General features: G+C 44.1%; 1 protein-coding gene across 1 annotated transcript in view; it reads left to right on the top strand.

Moving 5' to 3' along the window:
- The first annotated feature begins 4,791 nt into the window (after positions 1-4,791).
- Positions 4,792-24,086, top strand: part of LOC129149066 (fibrous sheath-interacting protein 2-like) — a 30,621-nt gene continuing 11,326 nt past the window's right edge. The window contains exons 1-5 of the mRNA XM_054715648.1: positions 4,792-4,865; positions 9,178-9,298; positions 10,855-10,954; positions 15,624-15,683; positions 21,232-21,268. Of these exons, the coding sequence (XP_054571623.1) occupies positions 10,948-10,954; positions 15,624-15,683; positions 21,232-21,268 (104 nt within the window). The 5' untranslated portion in view covers positions 4,792-4,865; positions 9,178-9,298; positions 10,855-10,947. The remainder of the gene's footprint in view (positions 4,866-9,177; positions 9,299-10,854; positions 10,955-15,623; positions 15,684-21,231; positions 21,269-24,086) is intronic.

Below are 24,086 nucleotides of genomic sequence, written 5' to 3'. Positions count from 1 at the left end.
CCTATGAACCAGGAGGTCATGATTTGATTCCCGATCAGGGCACATGCCCAGGTTGTAGGCTCAATCTCCAGAAGGGGGCATGCAGGAGGCAGCCAATCAATGATTCTCTCTCATCCTATATAATAAAAGGGTAATGTGCAAATAGACTGAACGGCAGAACAACCGAACAACCAGTCAAAGCGTAATATGCTAATGATATGCTAAGGCTACTCAACCACTTGCTATGACGTGCACTGACCACCAGGAGGCAAATGCTCTGATGGTAGGTTAGCTTGCTGCTGGGGTTCAGCCGATTGGGACTGAGCAAGAAGGGCTGGACACTCCCTGGAGCCTTCCCATGGTCCCTCCCCGGCTTGATCATGCACCGGTGGGGTCCCTCAGCCTGGCCTGCACCCTCTCACAATCCGGGACCCCTTGGGGAATGTCGGAGAGCCAGTTTCAGCCTGATCCTGTAGGCCACTCCCCTTGGGAAGGTGCCAGACGCAGGGCTCATGGCTGGCAAGTGCTGCTAAGGCAGCACGAGCCTCTCCTGATTGGGACTGATTGGGCACAAGCCTGTGGCAGGCACAGTGGGGCCGGGATGAGCAGGAGCGGCAGGTAGGAGCCCCACCTCATTCAACCAGCGTCCCCCAGTGGCATTGAACTGTGGGTTTCAGCCTGATTCCTGCAGGCCACCCAGAGAGACCCCACGCGTGCACAAATACATGCACTGGGCCTCTAGTCATCGATGTTTCTATTTCTCTCTTCTTCTCTGAAATAAATAAAAATATATCCTATCTAATAAAGAGGGACTATGCTAATTGACCATCATGCCCTCACAAGATGTCGGCACCCACAGCCAATAAAGAGGGAATATGCTAATTGACTGCCACACCCTCACAAGATGGCAGTGCCCACAGTCACAAGATGGCAGTGCCCAGTCCCCTCAGCCCCGCCTCATCCAGCCTCAGTCCCCCAGTCCCCTCAGCCCCACTTCATTCAACCAGCGTTCCCCAGTCCCCTCAGTCACGCCGGGGGGCAGCAGGTGCCGTGCGCCTCATCCAGCCTCAGTCCCCCAGTCCCCTCAGCCCCGCCTCATCCAGCCTCAGTCCCCAGTCCCCTCAGCCCCGCCTCATCCAGCCTCAGTCCCCAGTCCCCTCAGCCCCGCCTCATCCAGCCTCAGTCCCCTCAGCCCCGCCTCATCCAACCTCAGTCCCCCAGTCCCCTCAGCCCTGCCTCACCCAGTCCCCTCAGCCCTGCCTCATCCAGCGGGAGTCCCCCAGTCCCCTCAGCCCCGCCTCATCCACCCTCAGTCCCCCAGTCCCCTTCAGCCCTGCCTCATCCAGCCAGAGTCCCCTAGTCCCCTCGGCCCCACCTCACCCAGTCCCTGCAGCATCCAGCCTCATCCAGCCTCAGTCGCCAAGTCCCCTCAGCCCCACCTCATCCAGCTGGAGTCTTCCAGTCCCCTCAGCCCCGCAGGGGAAGGCAGTTGGGGGCGATCAGGCCAGTAGGGGAGGGCAGTTGGGGACAATCATGCTGGCAGGGGAGCAGTTAGGCGTCAATGAGGCCAGCAGGGGAGTAATTAGGGGGCTATCAGGTTGGCAGGCAGAGGGGTTAGGGGCAATCAGGCAGGCAGGCGAGTGGTTAGGAGCCAGCAGTCCTGGATTGTGAGAGGGATGTCTGACTGCCAGTTTAGGCCCTCAAGGGGTCCCAGATTGGAGAGGGTGCAGGCTGGGCTGAGGGACACTCCCCACCCCCATGCACAAATTTCATGCACTGGGCCTCTAGTATTATAAAAAATAATAAAGTGTTACCAATGGTCTAATCTTAAAAAAAATATTACAGGAGAACCAAGATGGCAGCATAGGTAAACACCTATACTTGGTGCCTCTCACAACCACATCAAAATTACAACTAAAAGGCAGAACAACTACCACCCAGAACCGCGGGAAAGCTGGCTGAGTGGAAGTTCCACAACTAAAGAGGTGAAGAAAGCGCATTGAGACTGGTAGGAGGTGTGGAGGTGCAGAAAGTGCTGGCATCTGGATGTGCTGCTCTTTCAATCGGGAGGGAGATACAAGCTTCCACTTGCTCTGAACTCCAGTTCTGGGAGAGACTCTGGGGGACCAAGGCACATACAGGGAGAAACTGGACTGTCTGGCATCAGGACAGGAACGCGAGGGCAGCTTTCTCTCAGAGGTGCTCGCAGCAATCATTATTCCTGCACGGGGGCGCGGGACATGGAGACCCGGGCACCTCTCTGGTGCAAGGCTGACTGACAGCCATTGCTGTTTGCTCCACCCTGGTGATTCCCAGAGACTCCGACCCACCCAATTTACAACCCCACCCAAGCTGTTTGCATTGGCTTTTGCATATGAATGGCCTGTCCTTTCTCCGTCTAAAACCTGTCAAACTACTGCTGGGTCAGAGAGCCCCAGAGCTTCCAAAAGAAGGCCCAAGGCCCGGCAGCAGCAGCCTGCCTTGCTTCACAGCTGGGCCTCATCTGGGCACTTCCAAACCCCATACAAAGAGGCGGAATCTGCAGATCTCTCTGTAGCTCTTGCTGGGCGGCCCCAGACAGTGGCTGACCTTGCACCTCCTTGGAGATCCAAGAGCCAGTGTACCCAGTGGTCAAAGTGAGACCATACTGGACTACAACTCTTCACATCCATAAGCGACACACTCAAGGGGCAGACTCAGTGAGCGCCAAAGCCCCACTGAAGCAAGTTCTGCCCCATAAGGGTGTCTCCTGCACAACAGATCTTCCAGTGTAGACACAGCTGGTCATCACAGCTAATTGACGTGGAAGTCAATTCCTCCCAGTGATACCAACAGCAATCAAGGCTTAACTATAACAAGACTGTGCACACAGCCCACAAAGGGGTGCACCAAGAGCGTCCACCTCAGGTGACTGGGGAGGCTGAGCCACTGGTCCCTATAGGTAAGCTACCACACAAGGCCACTCTATCAACTCAAGGAGACTTAGCAGCTACCCAATGCATAGAAAAAAACACAGGGAAACAGCCAAAATGTGGAGACAAAGAAACAAGTCACAAATGAAAGAAATAGATGAAAGCAAAATACTGGATATAGAGTTCAAAACCACGGTTATAAGGTTACTCAAGAATCTTCTAGAAACCTCTGAGAAATTTAGTGAGACCCTCAAGGATATGAAAAAGGACCAACTAGAAATTAAGCATACACTGACTGAAATAAAGAATAATATACAGAGATTCAACAGCAGACTACAGGATCCCAAGAATCAAGTCAAAAATTTGAAATACGAAGAAGCAAAAAACACCCAACCAGAAAAGCAAAAAGAAAGAAGTATCCAAAAATATGAAGATAGTGTAAGGAGCCTCTGGGGCAACTTCAAGCGTACCAACATCCGAGTTATGGGAGTGACAGAAGAGAGAGAGCAAGATATTGAAAACCTATTAGAAGAAATAATGACAGAAAACTTCCCCTACCTGGTGAAAGAAATAGACTTACAAGTCCAGGAAGCACACAGAACCCCAAACAAAAGGAATCCAAAGAGGACCACACCAAGACACATCATAATTAAAATGCCAAGGGCAAAAGACAAAGAGAAACTTAAAGGCAGCAAGAGAAAAACAGTTAGTTACCTACAAGGGAGTACCCATACGATTATCAGCTGATTTCTCAACAGAAACTATGTAGGCTAGAATGGAGTGGCAAGAAATATTCAAAGTGATGAATAGCAAGAACCTACAACCAAGACTACTCAAGCAAAGCTATCATTCAGAATTGAAGGTCAGATAAAAAGCTTCACAGACAAGAAAAAGCTATAGGAGTTCATCACTGCCAAACTAGTATTATATGAAATGCTGAAGGGTATTCTCTAAAAGAGGAAGAAGAAAAAGGTAAAGATAAAAAATTATGAACAACAAAGTGACAACAAATACATATCTATCAACAAGCGAACCTAAAAATCAAATGAATAAAAAACCTGATGAACAGAACAGACTGGTGAATGGAATAGAATCAGGGGCATGGAAAGGGAGCCGACTGATGATTCTCAGAGGGAAGGGGGTGTGGAGGGTGCAGGAAGAGATTGGACAAAGAGCTTACACCTATGGATGACATCAGTGGGGGGCGGGGCAGGGAAGGCCTAGAGTAGGGTGGGAACCAGGTGGAGGGGAGCTATGGGGGGAAAAAAGAGGAACATCTGTAATAATCTGAACAATAAAGATTTAAAAAATATTACAGTGAAATAAGATAGATGGATGGGTGATGGCTGAATAGGAAGGTAGGTGCACAGGTAGGTATATAAAGTATAAATAGAATATAGATAGGTGATAGATGATGATGGGTGGGTGGGTAGATGGATGGATAAATGATAGAACTTGTTTTTAAAAAGAGGAACCACCCCCCCCCCCCAAATAAAAAAAAGAGGAACCCAGTGAAAGGTCAGTACATGAAAGGGAAATCGTTAGAAAGGGAAAGAAGAAATGAAAAACATTTATAAAGGGCCGAGCGCATAGAGGGTAAGAGGTGAGCTGGGTGAGGCAGGACCGGCTGCGATAGGAGGGGTACGGGAGGAGGGAGAGGGAGGAGGGAGGGGGAGGCAGGCCAGCCTGCAGACAGGCGGGGGAGAAACAGCCACAGACCGGGAAGAGGAAAAGACGCGGGAACGGACGAGAGGAGCGCGGGGCTGCGGAGCGGGGGCAGCAGGTTCGCCGAGAGGGGCGGGGCCGCAGGCGGCGCGGCGCGGGAGCCCCGCCCAGAGGCGGGAGGAGGGCCGTTGGCGGGAGGCGCCCGCGGGGGGACGGCAGGCGCAGCTTCGCTGGGGCGGAGTCAGGCCCTAAGCGGGGAGCCCCTTCCGCTGCCCGAGTGCCGGGCCCCGGAGACCCCGGCCGGGTTAGGTGGTGGCCGTTCCGTGTAGTTTGTTGCCCGGGAACGTGGGGGGGCGGCGGAGGCCAGGCGGGGCGGGGCGGGGCCCTGGGCCGGGTTAACGCCCCCGACGGCGGGTTTCCCGGCCGAGTGCGCTCGGCGGGGCTGGAACCCGGTCCCAGAGAGGAAAGGGGAGAGTTTAAAAGAGAAGCCAGTGAACTTGGCGGGGGCGGGGGCAGTAATGGGGAAGGAGGGAGGGAGGCAGGGGTGCGGGCTCACGGGGAAAAGCGGGGAGTGGGGAGGGGGAGGGGGAGGAGTAAGCGGGAGACAGACGCGGGGAATGGAGGGAGGGAGGGAGGGAGGGAAAGAGCGGGAAAGAGAAGGATGCTAAAATGGGGTGCGGCCAGGAAAACAGTCCAATAAAAAGAAGGAACAGAATGTGAGAGGAGGGGCGTTTAAAAGGAGTTGGTAAGAAAATTAAGTACAGGGTGATTTTTTAAAAATGTATTTTTATTGAGTGTGATTTTTAAATGGAGAGGTCAGTACTAAGGACGGAAAGCATAGAAAGAGAGAAGAAAGTATTTTCTTAAATTAGTCTGTAAAAAGCACAAAAGAGTGAGGGAGGAGCGGGAGGAAGGGGAGGAGGGAGGGAAGAAGCTTATGAAGGAGGATCCAGTAGAGAGCAGGTTAAAGAAGGAAAGAGGACGTGTGAGTGAACTGTAGGAGCTATAATGAAAATCAGTATACTTGTGCACTGGGGACAGATTTTAAAAGTAGGAGTCAGAAAAGAAAAAGATAAATGATAGTGAATAATTAGGCAGGTAGATAGATAGATATTAAAACAGTGGAAGTAAGTGGAGAAGAATGTATGGGAAAGGGAGGATGAGAGAGAAAGAGGGAGGGAAGAAAAGTTTTAACGGGGAGCCGGTAGAGCTTAAAAGGAGAATGGGAAGAAGGAAGAAATGGGGGAGGGAGCAAAGCAGGTCCGAGGGAGGAAGTGAAGAAAGAATTAAGGTGGGAAGGAAGGAAAAGGGGAGGGAGGAGAGGGGTAAAGATAAAGGAAAGAGGGAACGTGGGGAGGGAGGGTAGGAGAAGGATGGGAAGAAGGATGATGGAACAGAAGTACTAGTAGGAAATAAAGAGGAAAGAAAAGTTTATAAATGATGAGTCAATAGGAAAAAAAGTTACATAAAGGAAAGAAAAATTGTGTGAGAGGGAGAAGCCAATAAGGAAGGCAAATGCAATTGTGTGTGAAGGGGATAAGATTTTTTAAAAAGTTAATAAAAAATACAATAAAGCCGAGACCGGTTTGGCTCAGTGGATAGAGCGTCGGCCTGCGGACTCAAGGGTCCCAGGTTCGATTCCGGTCAAGGGCATGTACCTTGGTTGCGGGCACATCCCCAGTACAGAGTGTGCAAGAGGCAGCTGATCGATGTTTCTCTCTCATCGATGTTTCTAGCTCTCTATCCCTCTCTCTTCCTCTCTGTAAAAAATCAATAAAATAAAAAAAAATACAATAAAGATGGCTAGGTAGGTGGTGTGTGGATGAATAGATAGTCACATGCACAAGTAGATAGAACTGATTTGAAAAAGGAGAAACCAGTAAATAGTAAAAGTAGAGAGTTAGAAAAGGAAAGAAATGAAAAATGTTAAAAGTGGTCAGTAAATGGTAAAAGAAGGGATGGGATGGAATAGGGTGGAGAAGGGAAGGGGGGGGAAGAGTAACAAGAGTGAGGGGAAAAAAGAATTTTTAAAAGGAGAGCAGAAAATAAAATACTTTTTTAAAAAATGAGAGAATGTGTGCAAGAGAAATTTTCAAAAGGCTGAGCCAGGAAACAGAGACAATAGGAGGAAGAAATGAGAAGTTTAAGAAGAAGAGTCAGTAAGAAAAGAATTCAGTTCGATGGGATGATGAGGCTAACCTTCTGCCTCTGGGATAATAAGTCACTTTAGCAGCTATCTTGCTGCCTCCACCTGCAACCTTTAACTTCTACTTCTGTGATTAGAAACAGAAAGTTTCAGGTAGGCATCTCAAACAGTGGCCACCTCAAAAGCTTTTTGAAAAAGAAATGATTGTGAAATAGACTTATCCTATATAATAAAAGGGTGATATGCAAATTGACCAAACCAGGGAACGACCGGTCGCTATGACGTGCACTGGCCACCAGGGGGCAGACGCTCAACGCAGGAGCTGCCCCCTGGTGGTCAGTGCGCTCCCACAGGGGGAGTGCCACTCAGTCACAAGCCACCCTAATGGCTGGCAAGCGCAGCGGCCCACCTCTGCAGCCAGGACATCCCCTGAGGGCTCCCGGACTGTGAAAGGGCGCAGGCTTGGCTGTGGGACACCCTCCCCTCCCCCAGTGCACGAATGCCGTGCACCAGGCCTCTGGTACCACTATAATAAGGCTGCCATCTACCATGTAGACACCAAGGGATGCACATTTTATAACACTAATGAAAACCCAGTCAGTACACATATAGTTTGGAATTCTTTGTCTCGTAAGTGATTAGGAACAGAATCTGTAGTCACCTCTCTCACAGATGAGGTGTAGGTATATGGCTGCCTCTGCCAGGCTATGAGGCACAACCAAGAACTGCCATGGCCACTGTGGCTTTACGGGGCCTCCATCACAGTCGTGATGCTGGTATGCATCCCCACACAGTGGAAAAGCCATGTTCTTGAGCAGGGTGGAGGGATAGCGTTTTTCCCTTCTCCTAGGAGACAACTCTGTCCTCTCAAATGTGGCTCTAACTAGACAAGATATAAGAGTGGTTTTCACAGCTCCTGATCCTAGAATTTCTCAATCTTGCCACTAGTGACATTTTGGGCCGGATGATTCTTTTTTGTGCGGACTGTCCTGAGCACTGTAGGATGTTTAGCAGCATCCACTAGATGTCAGGAGCAACTGCCCCACTTCGCAACAACCCAAAATGTCTCCAGACGATTCCTAATGTCCCCTGGGGGACAAAATCATGTCCCATTGAGAACCACAACCTGTGTTCGCCAACTCCTCCCCACGACCCCTTTTTTGATTAGCATATGGCTCTCCTGCTATTGGGCATGAAAGGATAAGTAGGACCTATCTTGGATAACTTCGTCATCACTCCTATTACAAATATTTCATTCGGTCTCTTTAAGCTTCTTCTCCAAAGATGAAAACGAGTGACAATGTCAGTGCCCCGAAATTACACCAAGGACAAAAACTTAATTAAAATGTTATGATTAGAAATTCTAAAATAGTAATCGGTGGGGAGACGATTTCGTACTGATATCTTCTGCTAATAGTACAGATAAATCCTGTCTTCTGTTGTAAATGATGGATTTGGAGTAATGCTTACTAACAATGCCACATCTCTTGCCATTGGGATTAGAACTACTTCATCGGTTCCTGTCACTGCCTCCAACGCCTATGAGCAGGGCAGGCCGCATTTTGCAGCTGATAACCGTGCATTCCCAGCTCAGAGTCCTGTCTCCTCCACAGCTCCCTGCTCCTGATTTCATTTCTGTACTTGTCCATTCCCCACAAGATCCCACGTCATTTTTTCAGCATGTGCCTCACTCCTGCTGCCGCCTCTGCTGCCACTCCTTGCCCAGCAGTTGAGCCTCTCAGGGAAGATTTTACCTGCATCTCAATAGTTTCAACCGGAGAAGCATCCTTGCGGGTTGCTGATTGACGGTGCTACTGATGTTTTCAAAGCCTGTGGCTCTAAGGACTAATGAGGACAAAGACCCCAACTGATGCTCTTTTTCAAAACCCCGCCCTTCCTTAGGTTTTGGACTTTTCAGGCCTGAATTGACTTCTGTCACTTCACTGGTAGCAGAAATATTTCATTCTGCCACACACTTTCCCACAGCAGTGGTGTGTGTCATCAGTTTGCCCACTCTTGTTCCCTGTCCTTTTTAGCACAGCCCGACTGAGTAGGAGTAGTTTTAAAATTGTAACCTCCTTCCTGAGTAGACTACGTGAACACTTCCTGTAGGATTAGCACTGTTTGCCGGATCTGAGTGTCCTCCTTTGGCTTCTGGCTCAGTCACTGATTTTTCTAACAGTCCTCCAGGTTCTCCTCCTCCAGATCTCCAAAATGGCTCCCCACCTTTCTTCTTCCTCAAAGATGGTGTCCAGATAGATGTCCGTGGCAAGAGATGTGGCTTATGTTAAGCAATATGGGCTTCACTTAGGAGTTTATAAGACATATACAGGTTCTCAGGCCCCACCCAATACCTACTTAATCAGGAGCTGCATTTTCACAAGTCCCCAGTATTTTTATTATTATTATTATTACCATTATTGTTATTGTTATTGTTCATCCTCACCCGAGGATATTTTCCCCATTGATTTTTAGAGACAGTGGACTGGACGGAGAGAGACAGACAGAAACATCGACCTGAGAAAGACACATCACATCGATTGGTTGCCTCCTGCACATGCCCCAAACAGGGCTGGGGATCAAGCCTGCAACCGAGGTATGTGCCCTTGACTGGAATAGAACCTGGGACCCTTCAGTCCGAGGGCCGACGCTCTGTCCACTGAGCCACACCGGCTAGGACTCCCCAGTGCTTTATATGCCCGTTAAAAAGTTTGGGAAACACTGGCTGCTATGACCTCATGAAGGCGGACTAAAGTAAGGGTGCTTGAATGAAATGTCCTCTGCCTCTTCTGGTCTCCAAAGCTATGCCTTTATCTCCATCGAGATAGTGCTTTGTTGCTTGGCATTCAGTTGAAGTCAGCCGTTGGTGCATGACTCACGGCCTGGTCTCACTGGACTTAGGAGAGTGCTCTAGCTTTGCCATTCCACTTTGATTCTGGCTGGCTGTTCCGTAACACTCAGGGCGGAGCCCTTTCACCTCCACCTTAGGGACTTCCTTTGGCAAGCTTCCGGTTACACTTTCAGCCCTTCCTGGGCCGGGCGTACACCACATTGGAACTAAGAGTGGTTTAAGAGAGCATAACCTAAAAGGAAAATAGGGAGAGGTTAGTAAAAGGGTATAAGTTTTCAGCTATAAGAAAAATAAGGTCTAAAATCTGTTTTGGAAGAAGGCAGAATACAAATGAGTCGATTACCAAATCAATCAAGTAGTAATTGTCCACAGCTCAGCTGATTGAATAGGCATGTCACTTGTCCCCTGTTATATTGTGAGTCAATGCCTTTACACAGTGTGTTTCATCTATATTAGTAAGTGCCATTAATTTAGTTAGTGCTCAATAAATGATTCCCAGTAGCATAAAGATTAATCTTAATATGCAGGTATGTTTTTCTATATTTCTCACTCCTGCTATTTCCTGATAAAACACCAAATAGTTCATTGGTGAAAAAGAAAGAAAAAAAAAGAAAGGTCTGAGTGTCTTAGGTAAGCACAGTGACTATAATTTATAACACTGTGTTGGTAAAATTGAAACTTGCTAAGAGAATAGAACTTAAATGTTTTCAATAACGAAAAAGATAAATATATGAGGAGATGGATGTGTTAACTAAAATGGAGGGAATCCTTTCACAATGTATACTAGTAAATAAATCACTACGAGGTACACTTTAACGATCTTCAATTATATACTTCAATAAATCTGAAATTTAAAAAAAGAAATCAAAACCTCAGAGAAAGCCTTGCTATGCCCGATCACACTGTATGTAAAAGTTTCTGGCCATGCCAGAGGAGGAGGAGGCAGGGGTAGGGGTAGCTTAAGAGTTCTCTTTCTAGAATCCTAAATGGAAAGCAGAACAAAGCAGTTCTTCTTTCCTCTCCATGTTAACCTCAATTATCTATGGCAGCCAAGGCCCAAGGGAGGGAAAATGTGACGTCCCATCTGATTTGTTCTCCAGCCTCTACCACCACCCTCCATTATACCACCATCTCTGAGCTGTGGATTTTCCCCTATCTTGACTGTGGTGATGGTTTCATGCGTTTATACATGTGTTAAAACTGAACAAATGGTACATTTTAAAGATTTGTGGTTTATTGTACTTTAATTATACTTCAATAAAGTTTCAAAATTATGTGATTTCTCTTTCATGTACTTCCAGGATCAGTTCAGCATTCTCATAGTTTTATAAAGATTCCTACCGAAACATCATCAACCTTGTTACCTCCTCAGCATGCTGCACTAACACAGCAGAATGAAAGGTAGAAAGTTGTATGTCTCAAGTGCTTTGTATTGATCATTAATTTATCTGGTTAATTTTCATATCTATGGGATATCCCCTTCGCTGGTATGGTAGTAGATGGTCAAAGATAATAGGGTCCTACACAAGTCCTGACCTCTCCCTGGAAGAGAAGGTTCTGAGTTGGCTCCATGCTAAATGTACCATGTAGTTTAGCAGAAACTAACTTAAATATTTGATGTTTATAACGATGATGATAATTATGATGATGATAGCTAATATTTATTGAGAACCTACTGTGGGCCAAGTCCTGTGCTAAGCTACCAGGAAAGCAAAAGGGGGAAAGTATGTGACATAGGATGCAAGGATGAAAAAGACATCCTCACTACTCTTGAGGATTCACCATCCAGGGATCACACACACACAAAGTTCTTAAAGTAAAATGAGAGGACAGTTTGATGTGTGCACAATGCAATAGGAGCACAAAAGGTTTAGAGACTACTCCTTACTACAGAAATATAAAAAGACTTTCTTAAAGGATAGCTTAATTAAATTAACTCTTGAAATGTGAATGGGAATCTCCAGATAAATAGACATGAGGATATAATGAGGCAGTACCACAGACACATGTTCAAGTGCCACGTGGAAGCAGGAAGTGCCAGCCAGCAAAGCCAGGGCAGTGCAGGAGAGGAGACTGAAAAGGTAGTTTCAAGCCATATACCTTTCTCAAGTATGAATTTGTTCTTTTAGAAGTAAGGGGGTCATGGCAGGGTTTTAAGAAGGAATGTGAAATAACAACTATTTGGGTTTTTATAAAAGATAGAGGCCTGGTGCACGAAATTCATGCAGGGGAGGGGGTCCCTCAGCCCGACCTGTACCCTCTCCAATCCGGGAGCCCTCAGGGGATGTCCTACTGACCTCCTTCTGCAGGAGGTGACCGGGCTGATCAGAGGAAGGCGCTGCCCCCGTCACCTAGCTGCTGCTGCCACTGCTGGCAGCCGCCAAGGTGTTTTCATCAACACGGACTCCAGTCCCTTCACCACAAAAAAAAAAATGGCAACTTTCTTTAGGCATTTTCAAGATGTCTCTTTCATAGGATATGACACTTCTTTCTTTTTTTTATCCTCACCTGAGGATATTTTTCCAATGATTTTTAGAGAACGTGGAAGAGAGAGGGAAAGACAGAGAGAAACATCAATGTGAGAGGGACACTTCAATTGGTTGCCTCCTGCATGAGCCCTGACCTGGGCCCCAGCCAGGGAGGAGCCTGCAACCTAGGTACATGCCCTTGACCAGAATTGAACCTGGACCCTGCGGTCGGTAAGCCAAGGCTCTATCCACTGAGCCAAACTGGCTAGGGCAGGATATGACATTGCTTATCCCCTCCAGCAGCGGACCTTCATTTTTTCCTCCAGGAGTGAGGTGGAAAAACCCTAGATCACCTTCTTGGATTCTTATTACCAAGAACACGGCGAGTGGTGTAAGGGAAGCTTAGCCAATGAGTGGTCAGAAAAGGTGTTTCCTCTGCAGCTCACGCACAGAGGTGGCATTGCTGGTGTGCTGCCACTGGCAGGCCCTGCTGTCTGCAGGCCTGCTCACTCACTCACCTTGGCGCCTGGCAGCCAGGCCCTGCTCTCTGCGTCTGCCTCACCCTCCCCACCAGGCTGCCAGCCTTGCTGTGATAGGAGCCTGTGGGCCGTGGGGGCGGGACCCAGAGGTGCTCCATGCATTTCCTGGTGACCAGTGTCTGTCTGGTTGTGACGGCCCTAGGCTATTATCAGTACAGAAGATAATCTAGTTACAGTGTGTGAGAGAGACAGAGAAGATTAGAGACAAGATAGTTTTGAATCTACTGAGATAGTCTAGATGAAAAATGCTTAGGGCCTGAACTAAGGTAGAGGCAATGAGGGTGAACTAAAGGCCACAGATTTAAGATATTTCAGAGTCAGACTGTCAGGATTTAGTGACTCAATAGATGTGTGGATCCAGAGCAAGGGAGATGATGAGAATGACAATAATGATGAGGATGAGGATTTAATTTTGTGTCTAGGTTTTCTTAAAGTGGCTGTCTTTTCACCTTGCTCCCATAGTGATCAGACTTACCTCTATCTCAGGACTCATTATACTGTATCATATTTGTCTGTCTGTTCTATTGGGTGATAAACACCTTGAGATCAGTAATTATAGTTCAATTCCAAGTGGTATGCTCAATTGGAATTCGATTGATTACAATGGCCTTATCTGAAATAAATAGAATAACTCTAAGCTTTCTAGAATGGAGCACTGGATGGATTGTTATGCTTTTAACCCATTTATCTCCCCTTTGCCCATCTCCACCTACCCCAAGCATGTCAAACTCAAAGGCTAACACAGGTCAAAATAAACCAGGTTTAAGTTTATGTGGGCCGCAAAAAAACAAAAGCTTCAATTTTCATAGAAACATAGGTTTATTTCGATAGAGGCATGCTGAATACAAAGGGCTAAAATAAATGAGTAATTGTTAACATAAAATAATAGAACATTTTAATAAAATTAATATTTTTTCTTGAACATTAACTTACCAGACACTGAATAACTGCACAAATTAATAAGCGTAATGTAAATAAACCCATGTTTCTTGATCTCCAAAATTGAAATATTTCCTGTTGTGCACACCAAACAAGTGAGTACAAGACTCATTACGTGGCAATCAGCTGCTAGAATTAGTGGAGAGAAATGGTGCACCTCTTGTAAGACACTTAAGGGAAAGGAATGCAACACAATTATAGTAATCAGTCATTAGCAAACGTTGTAGTTTGTTATTAATAATCTATATATATAAAAGCCTAAGCGACCAGTCGCTATGATGTGCACTGATCACCAGGGGGCAGACACTCAATGCAGGAGCTGCCCCCTGGTGGTCAGTGCACTCCTACAGCCAACCTCCTGCTGCCAGCTAAACTCCCACTGTCCCTCCCCCTGGCGAGATGGCCCCCATCGGCCCTGATTGCTGGCCAGGCCGAGGGACCCCACCCGTGCACGAATTCGTGCACCAGGCCTCTAGTTATGTATAACAGGATATTGTAAAAATTAAGTTATGAAATTTTTATTAAAATGTTTCTTACATACTGTTATATTGGCTGGGCCACACAAATATTCCTTGTGGTCCGCATACAGTCCACAGGCCATGAGTTTGACATGCTTGACCTATCCACCTTCTTTCCCTTTGGCTATCACCACACTGTTGTCTGTGTCTATGTGATATATATATATATATGTATATATATATATATATATATATATATACATATACACACACACACACACACATACATGTGTATATATACACACAGATATACATATGTGATTGATATATATACATGTGTATATGTACACAGATATACATATGTGATATATATATACATGTGTGTATATATACACAGATATACATATGTGATTGATATATATACATGTGTATATGTACACAGATATACATATGTGATATATATATACATGTGTGTATATATACACAGATATACATATGTGAGAGAGAGATATACATGTGTATATATACACAGATATACATATATGAGATATATATATATACATGTGTGTATATACACAGATATACATATGTGATATATATATACGTGTATATATACACAGATATACATATGTGATATATATGTATATATACATGTGTATATATACACAGATATACATATGTGAGATATATATATATATCTTTATAGGGTTTTTTTGCTTAATCACTTCATCTTCTTTCATCCAGCCCCCCACAACCTTCCCCTTTGACAGCTGTCAGTCTGTTCCAGGTTTCCATGTCTCTGTTTCTATTTTGTTTGTTAGTTTATATTGTTCATTAGATTCCACTTATAAGTGAGTTCGTATGGCATTTGTTAGATCATCTGTTTTTAAAGGAGATTTTAAAATATATTGGAAATATGAGTACATGAAATGCGTAATTTATTTTTGAGAAATAGCATGACCACTTTTATTACAATAGAACACAATACTATTTCCCAACTTATTTCACCCATCCCATCAGTGTCAGGAAATGCACTTCTGGTGGTTTGTGTTCAGCTCTCAGACCTGGGGAAAAATAAAGTCTACTCTGTTGGAGTTATCTTCCTGCAGATACAGCCCTTGGCCAAATCAGAGTCACATCCCTTGTGTGCAGAAAACCTGCTCTCTGCACACATAGTATTTTTAGATGTTCAGTTGGTTACCTTCCATGCTGATCAGTGCATCCATCTGTTACTTAATTTTATTATTTTTAATATGATTTTTTATTGATTTCAGAGAGGAAGAGAGAGATCGAAACATCAATGATGAGAGAGAATCATCGAGTGGCTGCCTACTGCTTGCCCCCTACTGGGGATCGAGCCCGCAACCCCAGGCATGTGCCCTTGACTGGAATCAAACCTGAGACCCTTCAGTCCGTAGGCTGACGCTCTATCCACTGAGCCAAAACAGCTAGGGCAATTACTTAATTTTAGAATACCAATGATTTTTACAAATCTTTGAATTCTGTAAGTAATATAAACCAAATAAAACATGTTACATTTATTATAAATTGACTTTTAAATCATTTTCATAAATTTCTGAATTTTAAATGTGAGAAATAGCTGATGTTCAAATTCTCTAAAACTCCTTTGAGGATTTTGTTTTTATTTTTCATGTGCCATATATAGGTGACATAGCTGATTCAACTGGAAAAAAGGCCAAGAAATCAAGCTTAAACTATAAGTCAGGTAAATATTAGCAACAGTTATCAATAAATCTTGCAATCCATTAACCCATTAATTTAACTAACATTTATTGAGCTTCTGCTACATGCCAGAAACTGTTAATTATTAAACATACAAAGCAGAAAAACCATGGTCCCTACCCTGGATTTTACTGGTTAGTGGGGAACAGATATGCCGATAATCAGACCCAATATGATAAATACAATAATGGATGTATGTACAAAGTTCAGTGGAAGCATCAGGAAGCCAGGGGAGCTTTCACAGAAGAGACCACAACTGAGCCAATATATGAAGTATGAGAAGTAATTTTCTAAGTAGACAAATAGAAGGAGAACCTTTTAGGTAAAGGGAATATATTTACCAAGATATAGGTATTAGAGCATAGTGTGTTTGTGGCAATACAAGTCTTTTTCAGAATTGCTTTAGTAAACGTTCAAGTTGGAGAATTCCAGAAGATAAAGTCAGAAAAAAAGTGTCCCTAAGTGTAACATGGATGGCAAACTTAATACTACACACTTTACCAAAAGGGTTGGATCATTGAGATTCTGATAGGCCATGCCAAGGAATATACCTTTTATCCTGTTATTGAAAGGCAATTGCTGAAGAATATTGGCAAGGGCATAATATGATCAGAATTTGCCTTTTCTAAATGGGAAAACAAAATTAGAAGTGAAGAAACTGGAGGCAACAAAATAATAAAAATAGCATTTAGCATTTATTGAACACTTACTATGTACCAGGCATGATGCTAAACTCTTTATAGTCTCTCATTTAATCCTCCCAACAAACTAATGAGGTCAGAACTATTTTATCAACCATTTTACATAGAAGTAAACTAAGTCTGAAACTGTTAAATTATCTTGCCCAAGGTTTCACCTAGTATGTGGCAAAGCCAAGGTCTGTCTTACTCAACCAGTCCTAACCATAATACCATGCTGTCTCTTACTGCAGTTAAAGAGGCTATTACAATAGTCAAGGGTAGAAATGAGTCCTGAACAAGGTGAGTGGCAGTGAGGATGAAGAACTGGGCATAGATTTGACTCAAACTAAGGGAGGTTGAAAATGGATGAGATTTGGTTAGTGATTGAATATGGGAGATGAAGGAGTTGAAGAGAACTTCCAGATTGTTTGACTAGACAACTCAATGGACGGTGAATGGTGGTACTATTCAGTAGATCAGCAATACAAAAGGATGAACAAGTTTGGAAGAGAAAACTTAGTTTAGCTTTGAATACATTGAATTAGAGGTATCTGCAGGCATCTAAGTAGAACAGTCAAGCAGGCAATTATAGATACTGGTCTGAGGCTCATGGGAGAGGCAAGGAAAAGAATACCTATAGCAAAACCTATGGGAGCCCAGCTCATTTCCTACGGGGCAGGGCGGCGGGCAAGGGGAGAAGACTAGATGTTTTGAGGAGGTGGGTAGAAAGTAAATTATCAGAAAGCTCTGATCAAGCAGAGCAGACAGAAAAAAACTAGACTATCACTTCTCTCTCTTCCCAACTCACTACAAAACAAGCATGGCTAGGGTGGATCAAGAGTAGTAACATTAGCCCAGGGTGGCTCAGTGGTTGAGTGTCGATCTATGAACCAGGAGGTCATGGTTTGATTCCAAGTCAGAGCACATGCTCGTGTTGTAGGCTCTATCCCCAGTGTGGGGCATGCAGGAGGCAGCTGATCAATGATTCTTTCTCATCACTGATGTTTCTCTCTCTCTCTCTCTCCCTTCCTCTCTGAAATCAATTAAAAAAAATATTTTAAAAAACCTATGAGGTCAAGCAAGGGACTTGTATGCATGCATATAAGCATAACCAATGGACACAGACAGTAGGGAGGTGAGGGCATGTGCTGAGGGGGGGGGGGGAGCGGCCGGGGAGAGGTCAATGGGGGGGGGGTGGGAAAAGGAGACATATGTAATACTTTAAACAATAAACAATTTAAATAAAAATAAACAATAATAACTGAAAGAAATATAATCAGGAGCATATATAGGACTAAAATTTAATACCTTGACTTCTTGAACCTAAACTGGCCTGGCAAAATCCCTTCCTGAAGACACAGGACACATCACCATTGCAGTGTAATTATAGCATCCTGAATTAACAAGTGGACTGAAATAGTTTTCACACAAGGACTCACTGAAAGCTCATCCGCACTGGAATTGATGCACAGGAAAAAAAAAAAAAGCTATGGGAAATTCCCATAGGTTTTGATAATAAAGTGTCCTTTTTAAGGTAGGTTATACTTTCTTCTTTTAATTCCCCCTTTGAATTAAGAGTTATCCATAAGTATGTTTCTTTTTCTAATATGTTTTTATTGATTTGAGAGAGGGAGAGAGAAAGAGAGAGAGAAACATCAATGTGAGAGAGAAACATTGATCAGCTGCCTCCTGCAGGTTGCCTGCTGGGGATCAAGCCCACAACCCAGGCTTGTGCCCTGACGGATAGAACCAGTGACCTTTTGGTGCATGGGATGACACTCAACCAAACTGAACCACACCAGCCAGGGCCATAATTATGTTTCTTAATTATCAAGAAAATATTTTGGTTGACATTTTTTATTAGATTCAGAAATTATAGCATGCAAATCTTTAACACATTGAAATTGTTAAGGTTGTCTGTGTGGCCAAATATTTGAAAATGTTCCATGGATATGCTAAAAATTGTATAGTCTCTATTTGAAGGATGTAAGGTTTAAAAAGAATAGTCAATTATATTTATTGACTAGAGGCCTGGTGCATGATATTTGTGCACGGGGGGAGGGTCCCCTCAGCCCAGCCTGCACTCTCTCCAATCCGGGACCCCTTAAGAGGATGTCCGACTGCTGGTTTAGGCCTGATCCGGGGATCAGGCCTAAACCGGCAGTCAGACATCCCTCTCATAATCTGGGACCACTGGCTCCTAACTGCTCACCTGCCTGCCTGCTTGATCACCCCTAACTGCTCCCCTGCCAGCCTGGTCACCCCTAAACGCCTCTGCCTGCTGGCCTGATCACCCCTAACTGCCCCCCACACACCAACCTGGTCACCCCCAACTGCCCCCCGTGCCAGTCTGGTTGCCCCTCACTGCCCCCCTCTACTGGCCTTGTCACCGCTAACTGCCCCCCTTTGCTGGCCTGGTCACCCCCAAATGCCCCCACCCCACCAGCCTGGTCGCCCCCAACTGCCCCCCATGCCGCCTGGTCGCCCCTCACTGTCCCCCTCTACTGGCCTGTCGCCCCTAACTTCCCCCCTTTGTTGGCCTGGTTGCCCCCAACTGCCCCCCTACTGGCCTGGTTGCCCCCAACTGCCCCCCTGCTGGCCTGGTAATCCCCAACTGCCCACCTGCCAGCGTGGTCACCCCCAACTGTCCCCCCCTGCTGGCCTGGTCACCCCAACTGCCCCCCCTGCTGGCCTAGTCATTCCCAACTGCTCCCCCCACTGGCCTGGTCACTCCCAACTGTCCCCCCCCCAGCCTGGTCACCCCTCAGCCGGCCTGGTCACCCTTCACTGCCCACCTGGTCACCCTTCACTGCCCACCCTGCTGGCCTGGTCGCCCCATGCAGCCTGCTATTCAGTCGTTTGGTCTTCCCTCACTAACCCCCCTGCCGGCCTGGTCACCCCATGCAGCTTGCTGTTTGGTCGTTACTATGAGGGCGTCCTGACCAATTTGCATATTACCCTTTTATTAGTATAAATTATATTATCCAATTATATCTTTACTGACTTTTTGTTTAGTAAACTCTTTTCTTACTATCTACTAGATGTGTCCAGGCATCAAAGAGGTGTATTGAAGTTCTTTTACACTATAATTGTATTTTTATCAAATTCCCATTGCATTTCTGGTAGTTGTGTGTGTGTTTTTTATAGCAAAGGTGGAAATTTATTGAGAAACAAGCACAGACTCCCACGTGGGGAGGGGGAAATAGTCCCCCTGATAGGTTTTAAACAGTTGGGCTCTTTAGGATATTTAATTCACCTCATTGCTAGAACCAAAGAAGAGTTGTTTATTTTTTTTTAAGTTACAGTCATTATGTATTGCTAAGCAACAAATCACCCCCCAAAACTTGGCAGCCTGGAAAATAAACCAAACAGTATTATCTCTAGGTTTTTGTGGTTAGGAATACAGGAGCAACTTAGCTGAGCCGGGTGGCTCTGACTCAGGGTCTTTCACGGTTATGATCAAGATAACATCCAGGGCTGCTGCAGTCATGTAAAAGTTTGCCCGGGACTGGAGGAATCACTTCCAAGGTGGCTCACTCATGTGGCTGTTCCTCCTCATGTGGGACGCTCCAGAGGGCTTCTTGAGTATCCTCATGATACGGCATCTGGCTTCCCCCAAGTGAATAATCTGAGAGGGGCTGAAGTCACAATATATTTTATAACCTAAATCTCAGAAGTTATGCATATCACTTCCACCATATACTATTCTTTAGAAGCAAGTCACTAAATCTAACCCACATTCAAGGGGAAGAGAATTAACCCCCACTTCTAAGAGGGAGTATTGTCAAAGAATTTGTAGACATATTTTAAAACCACCACAACAGTATTGTCTCCAAACTTAATTTTTCAGATTTGTGCACTATTAATTCCTGTTCCTTCCTTCCAAAACAGTACACATGCAAAAACATACTATACTCATACACAAACGCAAGACAGTAGATAGAATTTAAGTAAAACTCTTTTATGCAGATTGTTGGAATTTATTGGTTACTCGCAATACACTTTACATTTATTGGGATAAAAATAAATACTAAATCATCTTGACTTTGAACTGACTCTAATTGGTAATACTACTTTCTGTTATTTAGAGCATTCTCTCTAAGACTGTTTAGTCATGCCTGTGCATAATTGACATACAGCATCCCAGTATTCTTATGGAAATATACTACATGAAGATTTACTTTAGTATAATTATCCAGAAATATTTACTAAGTCCACTTGTGGAACTTGGCAGATGGCATACAAAGCATTTTAGACAGTATTTGAGTGGGAAGAGATTAATCACAGTCAGACTAATGAACAAACATTGAGCTAGCACATGTGTTAAGAATTAATTCAACAAATAAATGTTATTGAGTGCTTACTAGATGCCAAGCACTATAAACCAGAAATCACAATACAGTATAGTAAGTCCCAAAATAGAAGGATGTATAAGATGCTTTGTGATCATTGAAAGATGATGCTTGTCTACTTAGGTAGATTTCAAGGAAGGCTCTCTGAAGGAGGTGACATGAGATGAATGAGTACTAAAGGATGAGAAATTTAAAAGAGGAACACAGGTTGCTAAGGAAATAGTAAGGTCAAAGGCAAAGGGAATTACATGTTGTTCAGTACTCTTGAGCATAGAAGGAATGTAGACTGGTGACCAGAGATGAGACTGGCAAGGTAGGCAATGGCCCCAGATCTTACGGTCTATTTTATGCCTCCCGGGGAGTGCCTGGAGGGTTAAAACAGAGCAGTGACAGCAGGGAATAGATACCTATTAAGATATGTTAGTTACTATTTTACGAGTAATCTGTGAAGGATGCCAACAAATAGTAATTTTCTTTTTCTCTGACAATCCACCTGCAGCTCACAGAACCAGCCTTTCTCATGATGCATCAGTTAAGTAAGTATCTAAGAAAACTTAATACACTACTGTAAATTAACATTTTAAGAATTACTTGTATGTAGTGAAACTCATCTTTTACAACCTCTCTGGACTAAACTAAAATTGTAAAGTAGGCAAAGTTGGTTATTCTTGCTCTTCCGCCTCCTTCTCTCTTTATTCTCACTTTGGTTCTAAGCTCCCCTAATATTCAGGCCTCCACTCCCCTTTCAGGTAGCACTGCCTCTTCTCTCCGGGTAGCTTTCTGGGATCTGGATTTATTCCTTTCCCCTCTCTCCTGTCAAACATGCATTATTTGTGCCTTCTGAGGTTGTTTTCCTAATGATGATAAATTAGTTCACTATGTGGTATTAATGACTTATTCTGTTATTCCATCCTAAGGATATTTACACTGTAATCAATGAAATCGCTAATGATGCAAAATAAAGGCCAATGGATAACTTTTTTTTTTTTTTGGCCTAGGGACCTTTCAGCCCTCAACGCTTGGTGGCCACCCTATTCTGCTGATGTCCTGTTACTCAAATTTAAATAATATTTCATGCACATAAATAATTCCTGATGAAACATACATACCAACACCATATTTTAAATACTCAACAAACCAAATGAGGTCCAGGATAGGTTTTATAATTCCTAAACTGTGAGAAAAATGGTTGGGTACAGTGAAGTAGTATGAGGCAGTAAATGGCCTGGCATTCAGACTGAGCTTCCTAGAGAAGAATTTTGAGCTTAGCAGTGATGAAAGCCAGTTGTCTGTCATACTGAGTGATCCTGGGCTACAAAGATGCTGAAGGATAAACTGACTAACCCAGTATTAAGACAGTTTAAAGAAACAAAAGTGAGAGAATACTGATTTTCATAGTTTTATAAAGTGTTAATTTCTAACTCCCTTTTCCTCCTGCCCCCACCATACTACAGAGCTACAGAATCACTTGAGTCTTTTCAATAGCAAATGCTCTGAATACCCTTTTATTAAAAATCTTAGCTCAAGTAGATGAAAACTCCACTCATGACTTGAAGCTTCTCCCCCATTACTCTCATATACACAGGGTTAAATACCTTTAGGTGTACCTAGGACATTCCAGGCCAGAGCACAGCAAAACATAGCTAACAATACCAAACTGGCTCTGCCCATTGCACCCAGGTCGTATTCCCTTACCTCACACGGAAGAACACAGGTTCAAGGCCTTTGACTTAATCCTCTTGTTTTGATGCATCTTCTTGCTTCCCAAGACTCAACTGTGGACACATCATGTCCATTCCACCATTTACCTCATCTCTTTTTTTCTCCCCTCAATTCCTTAGTTCTCTGGGTGGTTTTTTGTTTTTTAAATGCTAAGACAAAGGACATACACAACAAGGTTAACAAAATAGAATTAGGAACCAAGAAACCAGAACAAAAGAATGCAAATGTGATGAGATAGTGGTGGGGTAAACAGTTGTAATAAGTAAGTTTTGCACTTAGATGCTATGTTCTTGTGATTGGGATGGAATATAAGAGAAGAAATAGAGTAAAGAAGGCAGTGAGACTGTTGCCCTGAAGACTGCTCAGAAGCTTGTATTTAATTCATTGGTTGACATTTTAATGGTTTTGAGGACGAAGATGATATTATCAAACAATAACTGCTGACCACCTCTAAGAGCAGTATGTAGCACAAATTAAAAACAGTTAAATAGCTACCGGATGCAGATGTTCATTAATGATTTGTGGCCTGCACAGTGTCCTTCATATTGGAGTAGAAAGAAGTATGCATAGATCTAAAACATATTAAAAGGGAATTTATTTACCAAAGTGTCTTGAGAACCTACCATGCAAACCTACTACTATGTGCTGGGTGTTAAGGGGATACCAAGATGAATAGAGCACTGCTCCTGACCTCAGTTGTGTGTCACATCCGGAAGAAAAGACAAGGAGACATGAAGAATGGCACAGAGGGAACTGAGGGCAGGGTAGTGGATAAAATGGCAGACAAAGGAAAGGCCACCCATGGGACCACCTAGTCTTTGGCATTCAGATTGGAACACTGATGCTTGGATATAGAGGTGCTGCTTTTAAATCCCATTCAGCCACTGAAATGGGAAAATTGATTTCATAATAGAATGGACTATGTGTATGGGTGATCAGGAGGTATCAGTCGTCACCCCAAAGTTATGGGCCTGAGATACAAGTAGAAGACCACAAATTAGGTTTAAGATTAGGTATTCAGAAGGATTAGACAGACAGACTAAATTTTAGTATTGTCACATTAGTGGTCTTATATAAGGCTTTTCTCATTCATTTGGTTAGGTTTGTTCTCAGGTCTTTGATATTTCCTTTGTCTAAATTCATGCTTTTGTGACAGAAAGTCTGTGGGGAAAGATTGTAACAAATACACAGCACTCACTGGGTTCCACTTGCTGCCTGTGGTATGGGGTAGAGAAAGAAAAAAAAAAAAGAATCTGGACACATCGATTGCAGAAGATCTACAAGAAGGAAATTGTGCTGGAGTTGGCCTACGAAACTGGGTCTTACAAAAATAGATGAAGCCAAAGGATAGGAACTATGCCACTGACATCAGCATTCATCTTCCAGATTCCATACTACAAAAAGGTACTACTCTGAAGATGGGCTATTGCTCTCTAACCCTACCTGAGACCTATATGGTTTTCTTTTCCCACTAGGAGTTAGGTTTCAATATAACAGTCTGGCAGTATTTCTCAAAATTGAATTGCAGGCCTTGGGGTGAGGGGAGGGTAGTAAATTCAGTAACATAGGGCAGGACAGGTAAAAATGAAGATAGAGTGCCATTTTTTCTTTTAGGAAGGTAAAAACGAAGGG

This window comes from Eptesicus fuscus, chromosome 5, assembly GCF_027574615.1.
Source record: "Eptesicus fuscus isolate TK198812 chromosome 5, DD_ASM_mEF_20220401, whole genome shotgun sequence".
Lineage (NCBI taxonomy): Eukaryota > Metazoa > Chordata > Mammalia > Chiroptera > Vespertilionidae > Eptesicus > Eptesicus fuscus.
The sequence above is the reverse complement of the archived record's forward strand: the minus strand, read 5'-3'. Positions and strand labels throughout refer to the sequence as shown.